The 14679-nt window shown below is 44.1% G+C and overlaps 1 protein-coding gene across 3 annotated transcripts in view; it reads left to right on the top strand.

Moving 5' to 3' along the window:
• whrna (whirlin a) overlaps positions 1-14679 on the top strand; it is a 94516-nt gene that overhangs the window by 72031 nt on the left and 7806 nt on the right. Inside the window, exons 6-10 of one of the 3 annotated variants that reach the window (XM_037484891.2) lie at positions 7432-7644; positions 8131-8352; positions 11187-11261; positions 12316-12892; positions 13274-13440. In XM_037484891.2, the coding sequence (XP_037340788.2) occupies positions 7432-7644; positions 8131-8352; positions 11187-11261; positions 12316-12892; positions 13274-13440 (1254 nt within the window). The remainder of the gene's footprint in view (positions 1-7431; positions 7645-8130; positions 8353-11186; positions 11262-12315; positions 12893-13273; positions 13441-14679) is intronic. The other 2 variants (XM_037484892.2, XM_062558813.1) reach the window with 2 other exon arrangements.

Below are 14679 nucleotides of genomic sequence, written 5' to 3' on the forward strand. Positions count from 1 at the left end.
GACTAAATGTCTTATTTGTAGGTCATTGTACATTTGTTGACGGGGTCTTTTTGCTTCCTCCTGGTTGCCTCTGTGTCTATATGTAGAATCACATGCAAGGATGCACACACTGCTCCCTATGTATGCAGACGACACAGGGTCGATCTAGCTGGGGGCGATTTAAAATCCTCTTTTGTGGTTGCATCTGATTAACACAACCTAAACGATTTAGGATAAATGGTAAAGACAACCCTCGGTTTAATCAATACATTTCCTCTTTCATTAGACAATGAGCTGTCTGAGTCACAGCAAAGAAAACAACAACCCTTTGTATTGGACTCTGTACAAATATATTTGCTAGATTTAATTATCTAAATAAATAAATGTAAAAATGTATATAAAGAAAATCCTCAAAATTGGACTGCTTTTTTTAACATTCGAAATAAAACAAATGAAAAAGTTAGTTAGTTGAATCCTTAATCTTCAAAGTGGAATAAATGGTAGAACTGATATTGCTGACATTCTTTCATCTGGTTCTATCTCTGATTCCAGTTAGTAAGTAATTAGGTGTACATGTCGCGAAAGGAGACTGAGCTTCTCCCATGTCGCCCTCACACCACTTTTGAGAGAAATGGCTGCAGAGGTTATTGAAAAGCCTACTGCTTCTGTTTTAGTTTGTAGACTCATCTGTGTGCTGCCAGCTCAAGTCATACAGCTAAAATATGAAAAATGCCAAATATGTGACCTGCTGTTCTTTACTAATCCCCAGATCCCTAAACATTAGAAGTTACATGTAAAGACATTCCATTAAATCTATTAATAAGGCTAAGGCCAAAACTGGGCCTTTAAAAAAATGTATGCATGTAACTTGATGAGTACTTAAAAACTGGATTCTGCACATCACACAGAGTTGGGTGTGTGGCTCATGCACTCACCGCTGCATTTCATATTAATAGTCTCCTCTGCACCTTCTCTGAAATGTATATGACAAAACATTGTTAGGCAGACTAGCCACTTATATCTTAAGCTTTTTAACCTTTCATACTGGCAAATATAGCACTTGAACTGCAAATTGGATTCTTTTAGTTGTCCCCAGGGTGCCTTTAGAGCTTGGTAAAACTACTTTCTCTGTTTATGGACCTTTGCCAAGCTGTGAAATGTCATTACCTGAGATTCACTTCCTGCTTTGAATACATTTTATGGTCCTTTTAAAATGTCCTTGTATGAAACGTGTTGCTGTTTTAGATAATCCACGACTCCACGTGGAATGTGCTATTGCTGGTATGTCTGTCTCTTCTTTAACAATTGTCCATTGCTTGCCTTCTTGACCAAGACTCCCTCAAAGAAGACCTCTTGTTTCATTAGCATATGCAATTCAAAATAAATATTTATATATTTATTTATTTATTTTGAATTGAGGACAGGACACTCTGTGTCCGTTTACAACCGGTTTGGGCCCTGGTTTGTTGTAAATAAAGGCACATTTTAGAAAGTAGTGTGCTTCCAAACGTGTGGCATCAGTTTGTGCATCATTCCTGTCCCAAAAAAAACTAAACAATGGATGAAGATGCTCCATGGTTGTCGCTCCTCAGGGGTTGCAGCGTCTTTGGTCCAATGTGTGTCCGCATACTTGTTTTGATGTCCATAAACCTTTGGCCATATTATGTATTTAAGTTTTCAGAGGCTTTATTATAAAGCACAAAGTATCGGTGTAAAAGTGAAGGAAAGCTCCTAATTGCAACTAGGTACATGTATGGGGACTAGAGAGAGAGAATAATTCACAGCCCCTGTTGGAGCTGACCCCCACTGCTAACCTCACACTCGGTCAAATTAATCTCTAATAGATTGATCTGCTGCTTATGTGCTGCTTGAACAAGCAGAGCGATCTGTGTTCATCTTCATGTATTTTCCCATTTGCCTTCGCTCCCTTGTCTGGTGACCGTAGATTCCCATCATCCCAGCAGGCACATCGTCTGCCCCCCACAGCCCCGCCGCGATTCCCCCTCCATCACGTAATGGATGCCCAAAGGCCAAGCTACACTCATAAGCTAATTGATTTAAGGATAAGCCAAATAAGCAATTCTCGATCATTAGATCTGCTCTGACCCCATTTATGCCCTTATCTAGAACGAATGAATGTTGTTTGCGGCACAACAAATGCATTATAGCAAATAACAGCGGGTAAACATCACTTTTGTCAGTAAAAACCTAATTAGCTTTTTTGCTAGAGCCCCACTTGTGTGGTTTTCACTGTGTGTGTGTGTGTGTGTGTGTGTGTGTGTGTGTGTGTGTGTGTGTGTGTGTGTGTGTGTGTGTGTGTGTGTGTGTGTGTGTGTGTGTGTGTGTGTGTGTGTGTGTGTGTGTGTGCCGGTGTGCGTGCATGTCATCATGACAACATATAGGACTGGAGACACCTGCTTGAGCAGAAAGTACCACAAATGAGATGTTTACGTCGGCGGACACATCCTGTAACTGTGATGTCACAGCCTTGTAAGGTGCAGTCACAAAGAGACGTATAAACATTCACACGGTGAAAGCTTTACTAGCGTAGCTTTAAGAGCGAGTGATAAGGAGAGACTGTGTCCTGATGGGGTCACAACAGCCCACACATCCCTCACAGATGCCTTCATAACATTTTAACACTCACAGACAGGCTCACACGCGGAGCACAATACCAGCGTCGCTGTCGCAGCTGGTAACAAGAACAAATGTGTGTTAGCAGCAGTGCACAGTTATTATGCACAACCTGAAACACATGAAATGGTTTTGCTGAAACCTGATGGCCTTCAAAGATAAACTCTTCAGATGATTCAAAGCAGGTGAAAATCAAGATCTTTTACCAACAAGAGAACTCCCTCAACTTGAAAACAGCCTTCTCAAGCTAATCGGCAAACAAGACTCATTTCATTCCCACAGCTGAGGGGTTTCGTTCTGCTTAAAGTGAGATTGAAAAAGAAAAACGGGTTGAGATTAATTTTTTAATTTACAAATTTATAATCAGCTATACTGTGCAGAATCTCACACTCAACATTGGAAGAGAAGCGAGCTAGAACACGATAACCATGACATGATATCTGCGCTGAGGCTTTTCTGTTCAGACTGGTGAGGGAATTAAGGAGCAAGACACCTGGTTTTAACAAAATCAAGATGATACACCGTACTTCCAATTTCAACCCTGCACCCTCATGCCGGCACGTTTGTGTTAATGCTTGTTAGAGAGGGATTTAAATATCCTGGCTTCTTCTTCGCTGATACACTGATGCATTGAACAGTGTAAAGCCTGCAGCCGAAGTGTGCTCATCCCGCTCTTAACTAAAGAAAGTAGAAGTACTTCAATACCTGCACAGAGTCTTTTGGGGTTAAAGGAGTTAGAGTAAGCTGTCTCTTAAGAGATGTGGGTTAACTTGGGTACCACCTCGGCATTGACACAAAGCAGAAGATTTGTTACCAAGATAAGCACGGCTTACTGTATTTATCTAAAATACACAGTTATGTTAGCATGACTGTATGACTAACTATTTAAAAAAAAAAACTTTGCATTGTATGCAGGGTAATGGCATGCGATGCCAGGAGTATGTGATGTCATCTCATCCGTCAATCATAGTTTCAGTCCTCTGTGGTTGAGGGAACGATTCATGTCAGTTGTGTGCAAATGACCTCTATCGCTATGTATTGTAATATTTGATGAATGTCATCAATCATTAGCAGCAGGGAGGACACACTGTCCTGTAGCCGTGACGTCAGGCGCACTGTTACAGCCAGTCCTCTGTAACGGTGTTTACAAACCTTTTTCTCTTTCAAAACTCTTTTAAAACTCACAACCCAATTCACGTTGGGCATTTTCTAGTAACCGTGAGCTGAGCAAAACTGTGCAACTATGAATGTTCCTGACCATTCCCACCTTAGTGTGTGTTATAGAAATATATGCACACGTAAAATATGAAGAAATGCATTTAGCCAGAGTTACATCACAGGCTTCCTCTCATCCAAAAAAGGAATATCAGTCCACATCAACCAGAGTTCAAATGTCATTAATAAGTTTCAGTTAATAGAACAATGTGAATTTTCCTGCTCCCTCATGTGTCTCAAACCTGTACTGCAGATATGAATCATAAATGAAGGAGGAAATTATCCACTTGTGGATCAAAACCCATTCTAATTAAATGCTCTATAAGAGCCTTAGGTAATTAGAACATACATTTCTGATCCAATCTCATGGATTGGTTTATGTAATATATAATGTATGCTAATCAAGACGTTAATGATGCATGACGCTGAGCACACCACACACCGATGCAGTGATGAGCAACCACTGTTTCTACCCTTGATGAGGTTGATGTGCAGATGAGAGCGGTTGGATTTGACCATGTGTTGAGAATGGGATCGAGGCTGGTTTGAGCCTCTTCATCAGGCATCGGGCGAGATCCTAATCAGTTGCTGTATTTTCTCCATCGGATGGAGGAGAGTTAGTTTGCAAGGTGATATAAAAAAACCACTCACCAAAGGTAATACAGTTATACGTCAGCTTCATTGTGGAGAGGGCCAGTGCAGTAAATATGTCCCTGAGTCCGCTGGGAAGCAGTAATGGAGTTGAGAAGCTAATGTATTGGGCAAAAAAAGGAGTAAAATGACAGATGAACACTTCCCTCTGTAGGCCTCAAGTTTAAATACTAAAATATGCTCTGTGTCAGATATCTGTGCCTTCTTCGTGTGCCGTCCATTTCTTGCTTTGGGATCTTTCCGCAGGTCTTTTTCTGTGATTTTACTTATCTGCTTGTTATTTTCAGAGAAAGGTACTTAAACTCCCTGCAAGAAAAATGTCAACACAGAGGAAACACATTTGGGGTGCAGGGAGGTGAGAAATCAAGAAAATCTATGTTTCAGCACGAATCCTCTTTTCTTTTTTAATAGAGCGGAGCCCAGCCTCACACACAGCTAAGAGTGTGTTATCTTTGGATGGATTGTCCGTAGGCTGTTTTACTCAGTGGATAAAAGTTGGCTGTCAGGTCTCTGTTTGAAACTTTGGTCACATGAAATCAGGTTGTAGTGCATGCCGGCAGGGAGAGGTGGTTAAAAGATGGGGGATCTTTTTTTTCTTTCTTTTGGGTTCATGCCACCCAAAAACATGTTTTTATTTTAACATAGACACTGTAGGGTCAAATCTATTTTATTACTGTAAGACTGTATTTCATATCACATTCATTCTAATGAAGAAACCTTTTAACAGGAAGAAATTGGAAGAGCAACTGAGGATGGATCCTCCCCCTTTTTTCCAGCCGTCCATTGACATTGGCAAATGAGCTATCTCCATGACAACGGACCCATCTCCATCCACTGATTAAGGCCTTAAGATACGTATTAAAGTTATTTCCAATATAGCTTTAGTCACTCCCTCTCTAGTCCTATATTTGTCCTTGAGTCTTTCAGGTCAACCTATATCACTGCAGTAAATGTTATCACGTATAAGAAAAGATAACGGAAACGGCCATAAATACAACCAAAGTTTAAAGCAGTAAAAATAACACTAGCTCCCCATTGGCTGTGTTTTCTTGGTTTAATACCAGCACATTGGTTTAGACTGGTAAACAAACACCTGTGTCGTAGGAGTAACTAAAATAGTCACCTGCTTATTCCTCAGAATGTTTGGTTGACCATGTGGGCTTTTTCATCATAGCAACCAGGCATTTAGTCTTTTTTTAGGAAACCTTCAGATGAGTCATCTCATATTTGAGTGTTTTCACATAAGCAAAGTGAGTATTTGTAAGAAAAGTATTTTTTTGTGTCCTCAAAGTGAAAATTAGCCAGGGTGAGTTTCTAAGGAAACAAAGAGGACAATAGCCTCATAAATGCCTTATTTAAAAAACATTTATTTTTAGCAATAGCAGAGATAAGGCTGTGACATTTCCAGATCTGCCTTTATTTGATTTGCTCTTTATTTGATGTCTGAAGTGGCCATTGTTGTTGGTCACTGCGATAAAGGGGCCAATCGGCTTTATCTTAGCATCTAAGAAATGCAGCCGGAGCGTTACCTCAGATCAGGTCCAACCAACAAACCTGCAGCGCTAAATCCATTCACTTTAAAATGGCAGTGTTGCTGTAAAAGCGTCCTCAAACATCTCCCCCGCGAGAGCGGTCTCGTTAGCGGCAGACGCGGCTGTTCCACGCCGGTTGAGTGCCGAGCGACTCCATTAGCTCCCTCAAGTGTGGATCTGCCCTCCGACAGGACACGGTGAGACGGGCCGACCGCTCGTGGACCTGCTGCGGTCCCAGCGCTTCGCCCCGCGCCGCCCGTGAGCTCAGTGACCGGGACGAGGAGGCTGGGGAGGAGTGTTTGGCGCGCAGCGTCGGGTTGATTGAGATTCAGGCCGGCAAGTGGATGAGTTCACTTTGACCGTTAAACAGTAGTTGGCTCCGCTCAGACCAGGGACACTGACGGGACAATATGGAGGGACGAGTGCGTGCCAGAGTAAAGAAGGGGGAGAAGGAGGGGGGGGGGGGGGGGGGGATACAGCACCGGGCCTGTTCACTCCTTCTGTTTCCGTCACGTTCAGACGTAGACCCCGAAGCTGTGACTTTGAAGTGGCGTCTTTGATTAAAGCCCTTAAATACAAAGAAGCTGCATGCTGGCGAGCAGACAAAGAGAAAAGAAACGGGCAAAGAATGAGGAAAAGGAGCAGATGTGGAGCGGAGAAGTGATATTGGCCGTTTCTCAGGTGCCAGAGTGCCGTCCTTCAGAGTGGCAGAGAAGCCAGCTGGCACCGCTGGAACAGACTAAAGCCTGCCACTTATGTGTGTGAACAGCACAGTGTCCGTCCTGCTGCCAGCTGTGCATTACTGATAAATAATGATAACGGAACAGAAGGATCCTTTATACATGTGAGATGAAAAGACTGACGTGTAGGTGTTACACTTTGTTACATGAACTTCTTTGATCGGTTTCCTGACATTTGTCTCCTATCCCTCCTCCCGTTCCTCGTCACCTCCTGGGTCTTTGTCATTTCCGTTCCTTTGTCTCCCGATCCGTCTCTTCCTCCAAATCTGCTGTTGTCTCCTCCTCCTCCTCCTTCATCAACCATCCTCATCCATGCAGGTAGAGTAAGCCTCACCTGCCTGACCTCTTATTCTTCTCTTCTACAGTCTTTTACACTTTCCACATGTTTGCCCATCTCCTTCCTCTCACAACCTTCCTGTCCCATCACATCACAATCTAGTCGAGTTTTTCACTTTGCCTTGATGTTAAGTGCTGCTAACCTATTATGAGGAAATTCAAATAAAGTCCTCGCCATCTTTCATTACAGCTGCTGATTTTCTTCTCAAACTTTTGTTTCTCCATCACCCACGAGAGGCAAAAAAAGGATGGATAATTCAATGAATTGATTAAAAATACATTGAAACAATGAAATGAATAACAATCACTTCTATGTCTCGTTTTTTTTTGTCCGTCTACTCCAGCCTGGCTTTTACAAAGGCGTGGCGGGTTCACAGGTGACCCTGTCCAGCCTGGTGAACCAGTCGCGGGCCATGCTGGAGGAGCAGGCGCGCCACTTGCTGACGGAGGCCGAGCGCCAGACCATGGGCTACTACGTGGAGGAGTACCGGGACGGACACGTCGGGGTGGAGCAGCTGGTCGTGGCGCTGTTCGAGCTGCTCAACACGCACGCAAAGGTGAGGGAGGCGGCGGCTTGTCTGAGAGGGGAAAGCTCAAAAGAGAATCCATCTTGCTGGTGCAGCTCTTGTCTCTGAGCCTCTTTGTGTGATCGCTGCGAGCTTTGAATGAAGCTTTCTAAGCTCTTCTGAGATTCAAGCCCAGGGTTCTTGTTGATGTTTACAGCTCTGTTTACTTTATCCCCTGCTCTTATGGCTCTTTGATTTTTTGCACAGAAGTCTACAGTAGTTAATCTTGTAAAAAAAAAAAATCAAAGGAGGAATTATTTTGCTGTAGCCACAGAAAACTTCTCTAGCTGCCGTATGTAGAGGTACTGTTTAAATCTCCCCTGGATTGGTTCTTTAAGGCTTAGCTTTTTTTATTTTTTAAGTATTATTGAAGAATAATCCAGGGGCCAGATTTTTTTTTACAGATTTAGTGGGAAACTTGCATTCTACCTGCATCGCATAAAACCCCCCCCCCCCCTCTGTACCGCTCTCCCTCAGTTCTCTCTGCTGTCGGAGGTGCGTGGCCTGGTCACCCCACAGGACCTGGAACAGTTTGACGGACTTGTGCTGAGACGGGAAATTCAGGCTCTAAAAGCGCGACAGGTGACGGCCGGAGCCACGGCGCTCAAACCGGACTCCATGTCCATGGTGTCGTACCCGGACACCCTGACGTCGTCTTCAGCCAGCTTCATGACCAACACCACCCTCAGCTCCGCGCGGGTAGGTTAGACTCATCGTCACACTGGCGATGTGGCTCCTAGTGACATATACATATATATATATGTATATATATATATATATATATATATATAAATATTAGTGGGTGTGTGGAGATGTAAAACGTGTCCATATGTTGGGGATAAAAGGGTTGCTCTCTTCAGCACTTTCCGCTGAGAATAAATATTCCACGTGCTGCTGTTTGAAATCAGTCAGAGATGATGGATGCACCTGACACTTGTTGGTTTATTTTTATTGTGTGTGTGTGTGTGTGTGTGTGTGTGTGTGTGTGTGTGTGTGTGTGTGTGTGTGTGTGTGTGTGTGTGTGTGTGTGTGTGTGTGTGTGTGTGTGTGTGTGTGTGTGTGTGTGTGTGTGTGTGTGTGTGTGTGTGTGTGAGAGAGGCAGAGGTTATAATTCCATAAATTATAACTGACTGTGGACTGCTGGACTTTGTGGGACTGAAAAAGGAATTCAATCCCATTGCGATTCTAAAGTGTTTCAACTGACACTCGATAAATTGTGCTTTTCTTCCACCTCAAACCCCCCCCCCACCCCCCATGTGCCGACCTCAACCTAAAAATCTCCACCCCCTCTCCCGCTCTTTAGGAAAGGCTGCTGTGGCTGATAGATATGATGGAGGTAGGAATCGCTGCTGAAAGTGATGAATGCTTTGCAACACAAACCCACACATGCAGCACAGGGCTGTGAAGGACCCTGTGGGCACCAAACAACATGCATATCTCTCCTTGGTTTGTGCTTTTGCAAGGAATTTGTTTGCTGTGTTCTTCTGTCGTATCTTCTCTTAACCGTGATATGGACAATAACGGTAGCACATGAGAGTAACATTCCTCATGGCGTGTTGGGGCTGTAGAGGAAGTCTCTGCTCTGTGTTTTAAGATCATTGCAACAAAGTGGCGTCATAGACCCAACCTTTGTTTGAATTATAGGTTTTAAACTAGTGTGTGACCAGCGTTCACTGAGCAGCTTTTTCTTCATTTCAGTTTACACATATGGTATGTGTAGAGAATGTCTCAATTGTTTAGTTAAGCATAAAGACGATGGACTGCAGCGATGAACACACACACACACACTGTCTAAGCTGACAGATGGTAAAATCTGTTTTTTCACAAACCAGTCTCTGCCTCTTCACATGCATCAAATCTGTTTTCTTTGCCTTCCCCTCCAAGAAGCAACATGTACCTGTGTGTGTTTGTGTGTGTGTGTTGCTCTCTATCCTACCCATGTTTCTGTGTGTGTTTGTTTGTGCTGTCTTGGGCTCATGGGTGATGGCTGCCACTGCTGCGTGGAACAGATTAGAGAGCTGGGCGGGTTCGGGAGGATAAAAATACAGGCTTCTCCAACCACACTCAAAGCCAGTCATACAGTCAAATACATACCAATATATGCGCACACACACACACACACACACACACACAGTCACTGTACATAATGGAGACTTTGTTTCAGATTGCTGGACAAACACCATGTTGCTATTGGATGATTCTGCAAAATGTAATGACAATATTTGAGGCCAAATCTGGGGTTTATCATGTGATTTCCATGATGAAATATTTGAAATCCATTTGTACAGTCTTTTGGGATTTGATGAGCCTTTAAACTCATGAATCCTCTGCATTACTCAAACTGTACCTCCGGGGTCATATTTCAATTTACGGCCCACCCCCTCCACCATAAAGACGGATCAATAGCGTTTGTAATCACAATTGCCCCCAATGTTTTCCACAGTTTAACATCGGTGATCCTTTCGTGCTCATCTTAAGCCATTTGCTGCTTCTCAGAACATAAATCAAAGCTGGACGTTCAGCCTAGTTGCTCTATATATTGCACAGCATTTATCTTTAGAGAAGGCAGAGCCTTCAACCTTTACATTACATGACATTTAGCTGACGCTTTTATCCAAAGCGATGTAGAATAAGTGCATTTCCACATAGAGATACAAACTCCGAAGAACAAGTAACAAGAAAGTACAATTTTGTCAAATAAGCAGTTTCAAAACATGTTGCAACCTTCTAACAGTTAACATTTGTTTGGCCTAAAATTGTAGTTTTTGCTCTTATTTGTACTTCGCTCCCCTCTCATGAGTTACTTCAGTTTTCTCTTTTTTTAAAACTAGACAGGCAGAATAAATTCACGCAGACATGCACAGTGGAAGGTAACTGGTTGCCCCCAATCTGACACATAAATCCGGCGTGCTGTGACTGCTTACTGTGCGAAGCGGCGTTCCACGTAGAAAGCCGATCGACTCCTTTGATGAATAAATTGTCTGTAAGTGCACGCCGTGCGGCAACAAGGGGTAATTAAGCTGAATTGATGTTGCTGTTGTTTCGGTTTAGTGGCGGAGTTAAACGAACAGCAGCGTTTCTCCAGAACTCTGCTCCTGTGCTCTGAATTCACTCCCAGATGTGCTGCAGGATGCCTGCTGGGATTGAGCTGCCAAATCCAGCCTCGAACTCTGCTGATGCTTCTCTATTGATTTCCTGGCATGTGTGTTTTGATTGTGGGAGAATGTGGTAGCCGTGTGCGTATGGTTTTGTGTGTGTGTGTCCTCATGTCTTAATTGCTTACCTTCCTTTAAAGATTCAGGATTGACAAGGACATGCGAATAAATTGACGTCTTTCCTTTTTTCTACAAGATGTTGAATCTCATTTGATGTTTGTTTTAGGTCAAATTCTCTGTGCTTAACATTTGCTCCCAAGGTTTCATTCGCTCGCTCTCTCTTTCTCTCTCTCTCACTTGTATCACCCTCTAAATCTGATTTTTTCTGCCTTTTCATCCTTTCGCCGGCCTCTTCCACTTCTTCCCTGTGTCTCTCAGGAGGACGGTGTGGGGGAGGGTAATGAGCACGGCCCCTCGGAGAGTCTGAACACGCTGCTGACCGACATCTCTCTGGTGAGACAGGCAGAAAGGCACAGCCCACTCGTTGGCCTGCTAAAGATGGAGGCAACACTGGGCAGAAGTGAGGAAGGGGGAAAGAAAATATGGGGGGGGGGGGGGGGGGCAGAGTTAGGGACAGATTAAAGTGCCTGAAGCGTCACGTTGCTGACCCGCACACATTGTATTGGACTGGGACCAGCGAATGAAAACAAGACAAGAAAAGCTTTGTGGGGTGTCAGTGTCAGTGTAGCTTTTCTTCATATTTTCTTTGTGTAGTCAAAGAAGAAACAGATCACCATGGGCCACCTGCCATGTCTATCTCTCCATCTCTGCAATAAAGAGGAGCTCACGGTTACACCTCAGGGTTCAAAGAAGAAAGAAAGGTTAGCAGTTCCCAAAGCAGGAGATAAAAGGGAAGTCAAGGAGCACGTCTTTGTGTGCGCTGGTTCGAGGCTACCTGCCACTCAAATCATCCCTCACTTTTTTCTTTTGTACACTTTGTTTTACGCACACTCACACATGATCTGTGTTCATCCCACTGTTTGTTTTGTGTTTGAGCAACTTTGAAACAGGATCCTAGCGGGAAATTCTCAGCACGCAGTGACCTGTCCGCCTGGGCTGCACTCACTAAACTTCTACAAGTGTGGCCAGTGTTTGGGAATGTTGGTTGGAATTAGAAAGATTAGAACAATCGGCGTGAACGTACTGCCTCTGTATGTTGCAAAATGTTGGGTCTAGTTTAACTATACACTTATTCAGATGTACACAGACGTACATGAGGGGGACCCACCTCATGCACTGGGGAGGCAGCAGAGAGCCAATGCAAGACTCAAATCTTAACAGTTTAATCAAGATAAATGACTGTAGCTCCGTCACTGTAGCTTTATCTATACAACTAAAATACTAATACAAAGTGTAGTAATACATTGATGTTGTAAATGTCTGGAAATTGGAAAATTCTCCAAACTAATTTTGCCAAATATCTTGTTTAACCAAATATTACATTCGTTTAGGACTTAATTATTGCAAACGAGTCGTAATCAATGCCGAATATATCCTCTCACTTCAGGACGACGTACAGTCCACCACAGCTGAATCCCCCCCCTCCTTCAAGCCTCCGCCCCCACCGGGGCTGCAGCGGCGCCCAACTAGACGAGAGCAGCTCAACAAACGCCCCTCGTCCGAGTCCTCCCACTCGGGCCTTTACTTCACAGCGCCGGCCTCTCGCGACCTCAGCCGAGAGCCGGCGCGCGGCCCGGCCTCGGCCTCCCCGCAGCGCGAGCGGGGAGGCGCCAAGGCCCCGCCCCGGGACTACGCCGTCATCAGAAAGAGGAACCCCGCGGCGCCTTCCAAGAAGCCAGCGGCCGCTCAGTTGGCCACCGTCTCGCAGCACGACATCGGCCCTTTCCCCCGGGTCCAGTCGCCCAACAGGGGCGCCAAGCCCGCCGCCCCTTCCCCGTCGCCGCCGCCTCCCCCTCCCCTCCCGGCTCCCCCACCGCCCCCCTGTCTTCCCTTTAGAGGGGCGTCCGTGTCCAAAGCCGCCCCCTCCTCCCCTGGTTCCAAACAGCAGTTTGTTACAGTGGAGGTTCACAGGCCCAACGCGGAGCCCGACTTCAACGAGGTGCGCCCGCTGCCCCCAGCTCGAGGTGAGGGAGCCCCGCAGGTCGACTGTAGCAAGGGGGAGTTTTTCCATGCACATGTACCACTGCGAGTAATTAAAACGAATGACATATAGATCCTTATCTATAGCTATTTAACTATATATTCAACATCATTGTCTGCAATGAAGTCTGTGTATATATGGGAAATTTGTGTAAATACACATCATTTCCCAAATATTTATTTACTCTGGCTTAATGTACTGAAATGAGCAATTACCCAGAAGAAGGAATTATATTTACTGCATTCAAAACCATCACTAATCTCTAAGATTTTAATCAGGACAGTTCTAAAAATATGGCTTTTTGTTCTCTTTAGATTGATGTGGATGTAAAGGCCAAATGTCCCATGTGCCCGTTTACACTCAGGTGGCGCCCTGTCTCAGCTGTCAGACAGCGGCCAGACCCTCAGTGAGGACAGCGGGGTGGACATAGCTGAGTCAGGACACATCAGCAAAGACAGCTGCGCCCACTCCTCACGCACACGCCACCCCCAAGACACCCAGGCGGGCGGGGGGGGAAACCCCTCCAAGCCGGTGAGGGTGTTATTTGGAACAGCTGACAGCCAAACATGGATGAGTGGATTCTAGTAAAAGGAATACCAGATGTATTCTATTCATTTAGGAGTGTGTTTCTGTACCTTTAAAGACCAATTTAAGTGAGATTTGAAGGCAAGGACATTCCTAAAAAACTTTGTTTAAGTGAGGATATAAAGAACGTGGGGATATTTTGCTAAGTTGAAGGTGCGCATCATTTTAAAACAATGTTTGAAAACCAAGCTCTTTTGGAAAAATCTTCTATAGGGTAAGGATACTTCAAGAAAATTAGGAAATATTTATTTGAAGTATGAGGACATGTCCTCCCTTCATCAAAAGGCTGTTTTAGGGTTAATGGGATGTCTCTTTGGGTCCCCTCACGTATTGAAGTATCTGTGTGCGCTTCTGAAGAACAACACTTGTGCTTTATTGATAATCCTCCACCAGAATCGGTTGTCCGAGCTTTCCTTGATCTCTTACTTCCTATCTGTGTTTGCTCAAAAAGGCCGTGTCCTTTGTTTCCCTCATTTATTCATTTTATTCATTCATCTCATTCATTCAGTCACATGCTGCATCATTAATTTCACTGCTCGATCTCTAACCGCAGTGTAGCATTCAAAGTGCTCCCTTGTTCTTATTGATTGATGGCTGGAATAACAACTAAGAATGCGCGTTGCCTAATTGTTTATGATGGGAGGGCTTTTGGACTCAATTTAGAATTATTAGGCAGAAAATGTGACACTGGAATTACTCATCAAAAGCCCCATTTTATTGTCTGCTGAGCGGAGAAAGATGATGTGCTCACGGTGACTTCTCCACTGAAAAGCAATGGGAACCACTGCTCTAAACAGTAAATGTTAAACACCCGGTATCCCGCCAATGGATGCAGTTATATGCTAAATATACATACACAATCCACGTTTCAGATTATCAGAAAAAAGAAACCCCTGAAGGAAAAAAGGGTCCAGCTTTGGGTTAAGGCATTTGAGGAGAAGCTTTATGAGAGGTGACTAATAAAAAAAACTATTTCCTCGATGACTTGTCAACGAAATAGATTTTAAATAGATTTAATTTCCTTTGACTCTTGAAGCTGTCAGACATTGTTGCTCTTCCAGGATGGTTTCATCAGGATTGAATAAATGCATAATAATACAATGGTGGCTTTTATGAATGTGTAAATCCATTGAGAGACTCTTTAGCATATGTGCTCAGTAAAAAACCAAGCTTTTTCTTGCGTAA

This window comes from Pungitius pungitius, chromosome 18 (genome assembly GCF_949316345.1).
Source record: "Pungitius pungitius chromosome 18, fPunPun2.1, whole genome shotgun sequence".
NCBI classification, from domain to species: Eukaryota; Metazoa; Chordata; class Actinopteri; order Perciformes; family Gasterosteidae; genus Pungitius; species Pungitius pungitius.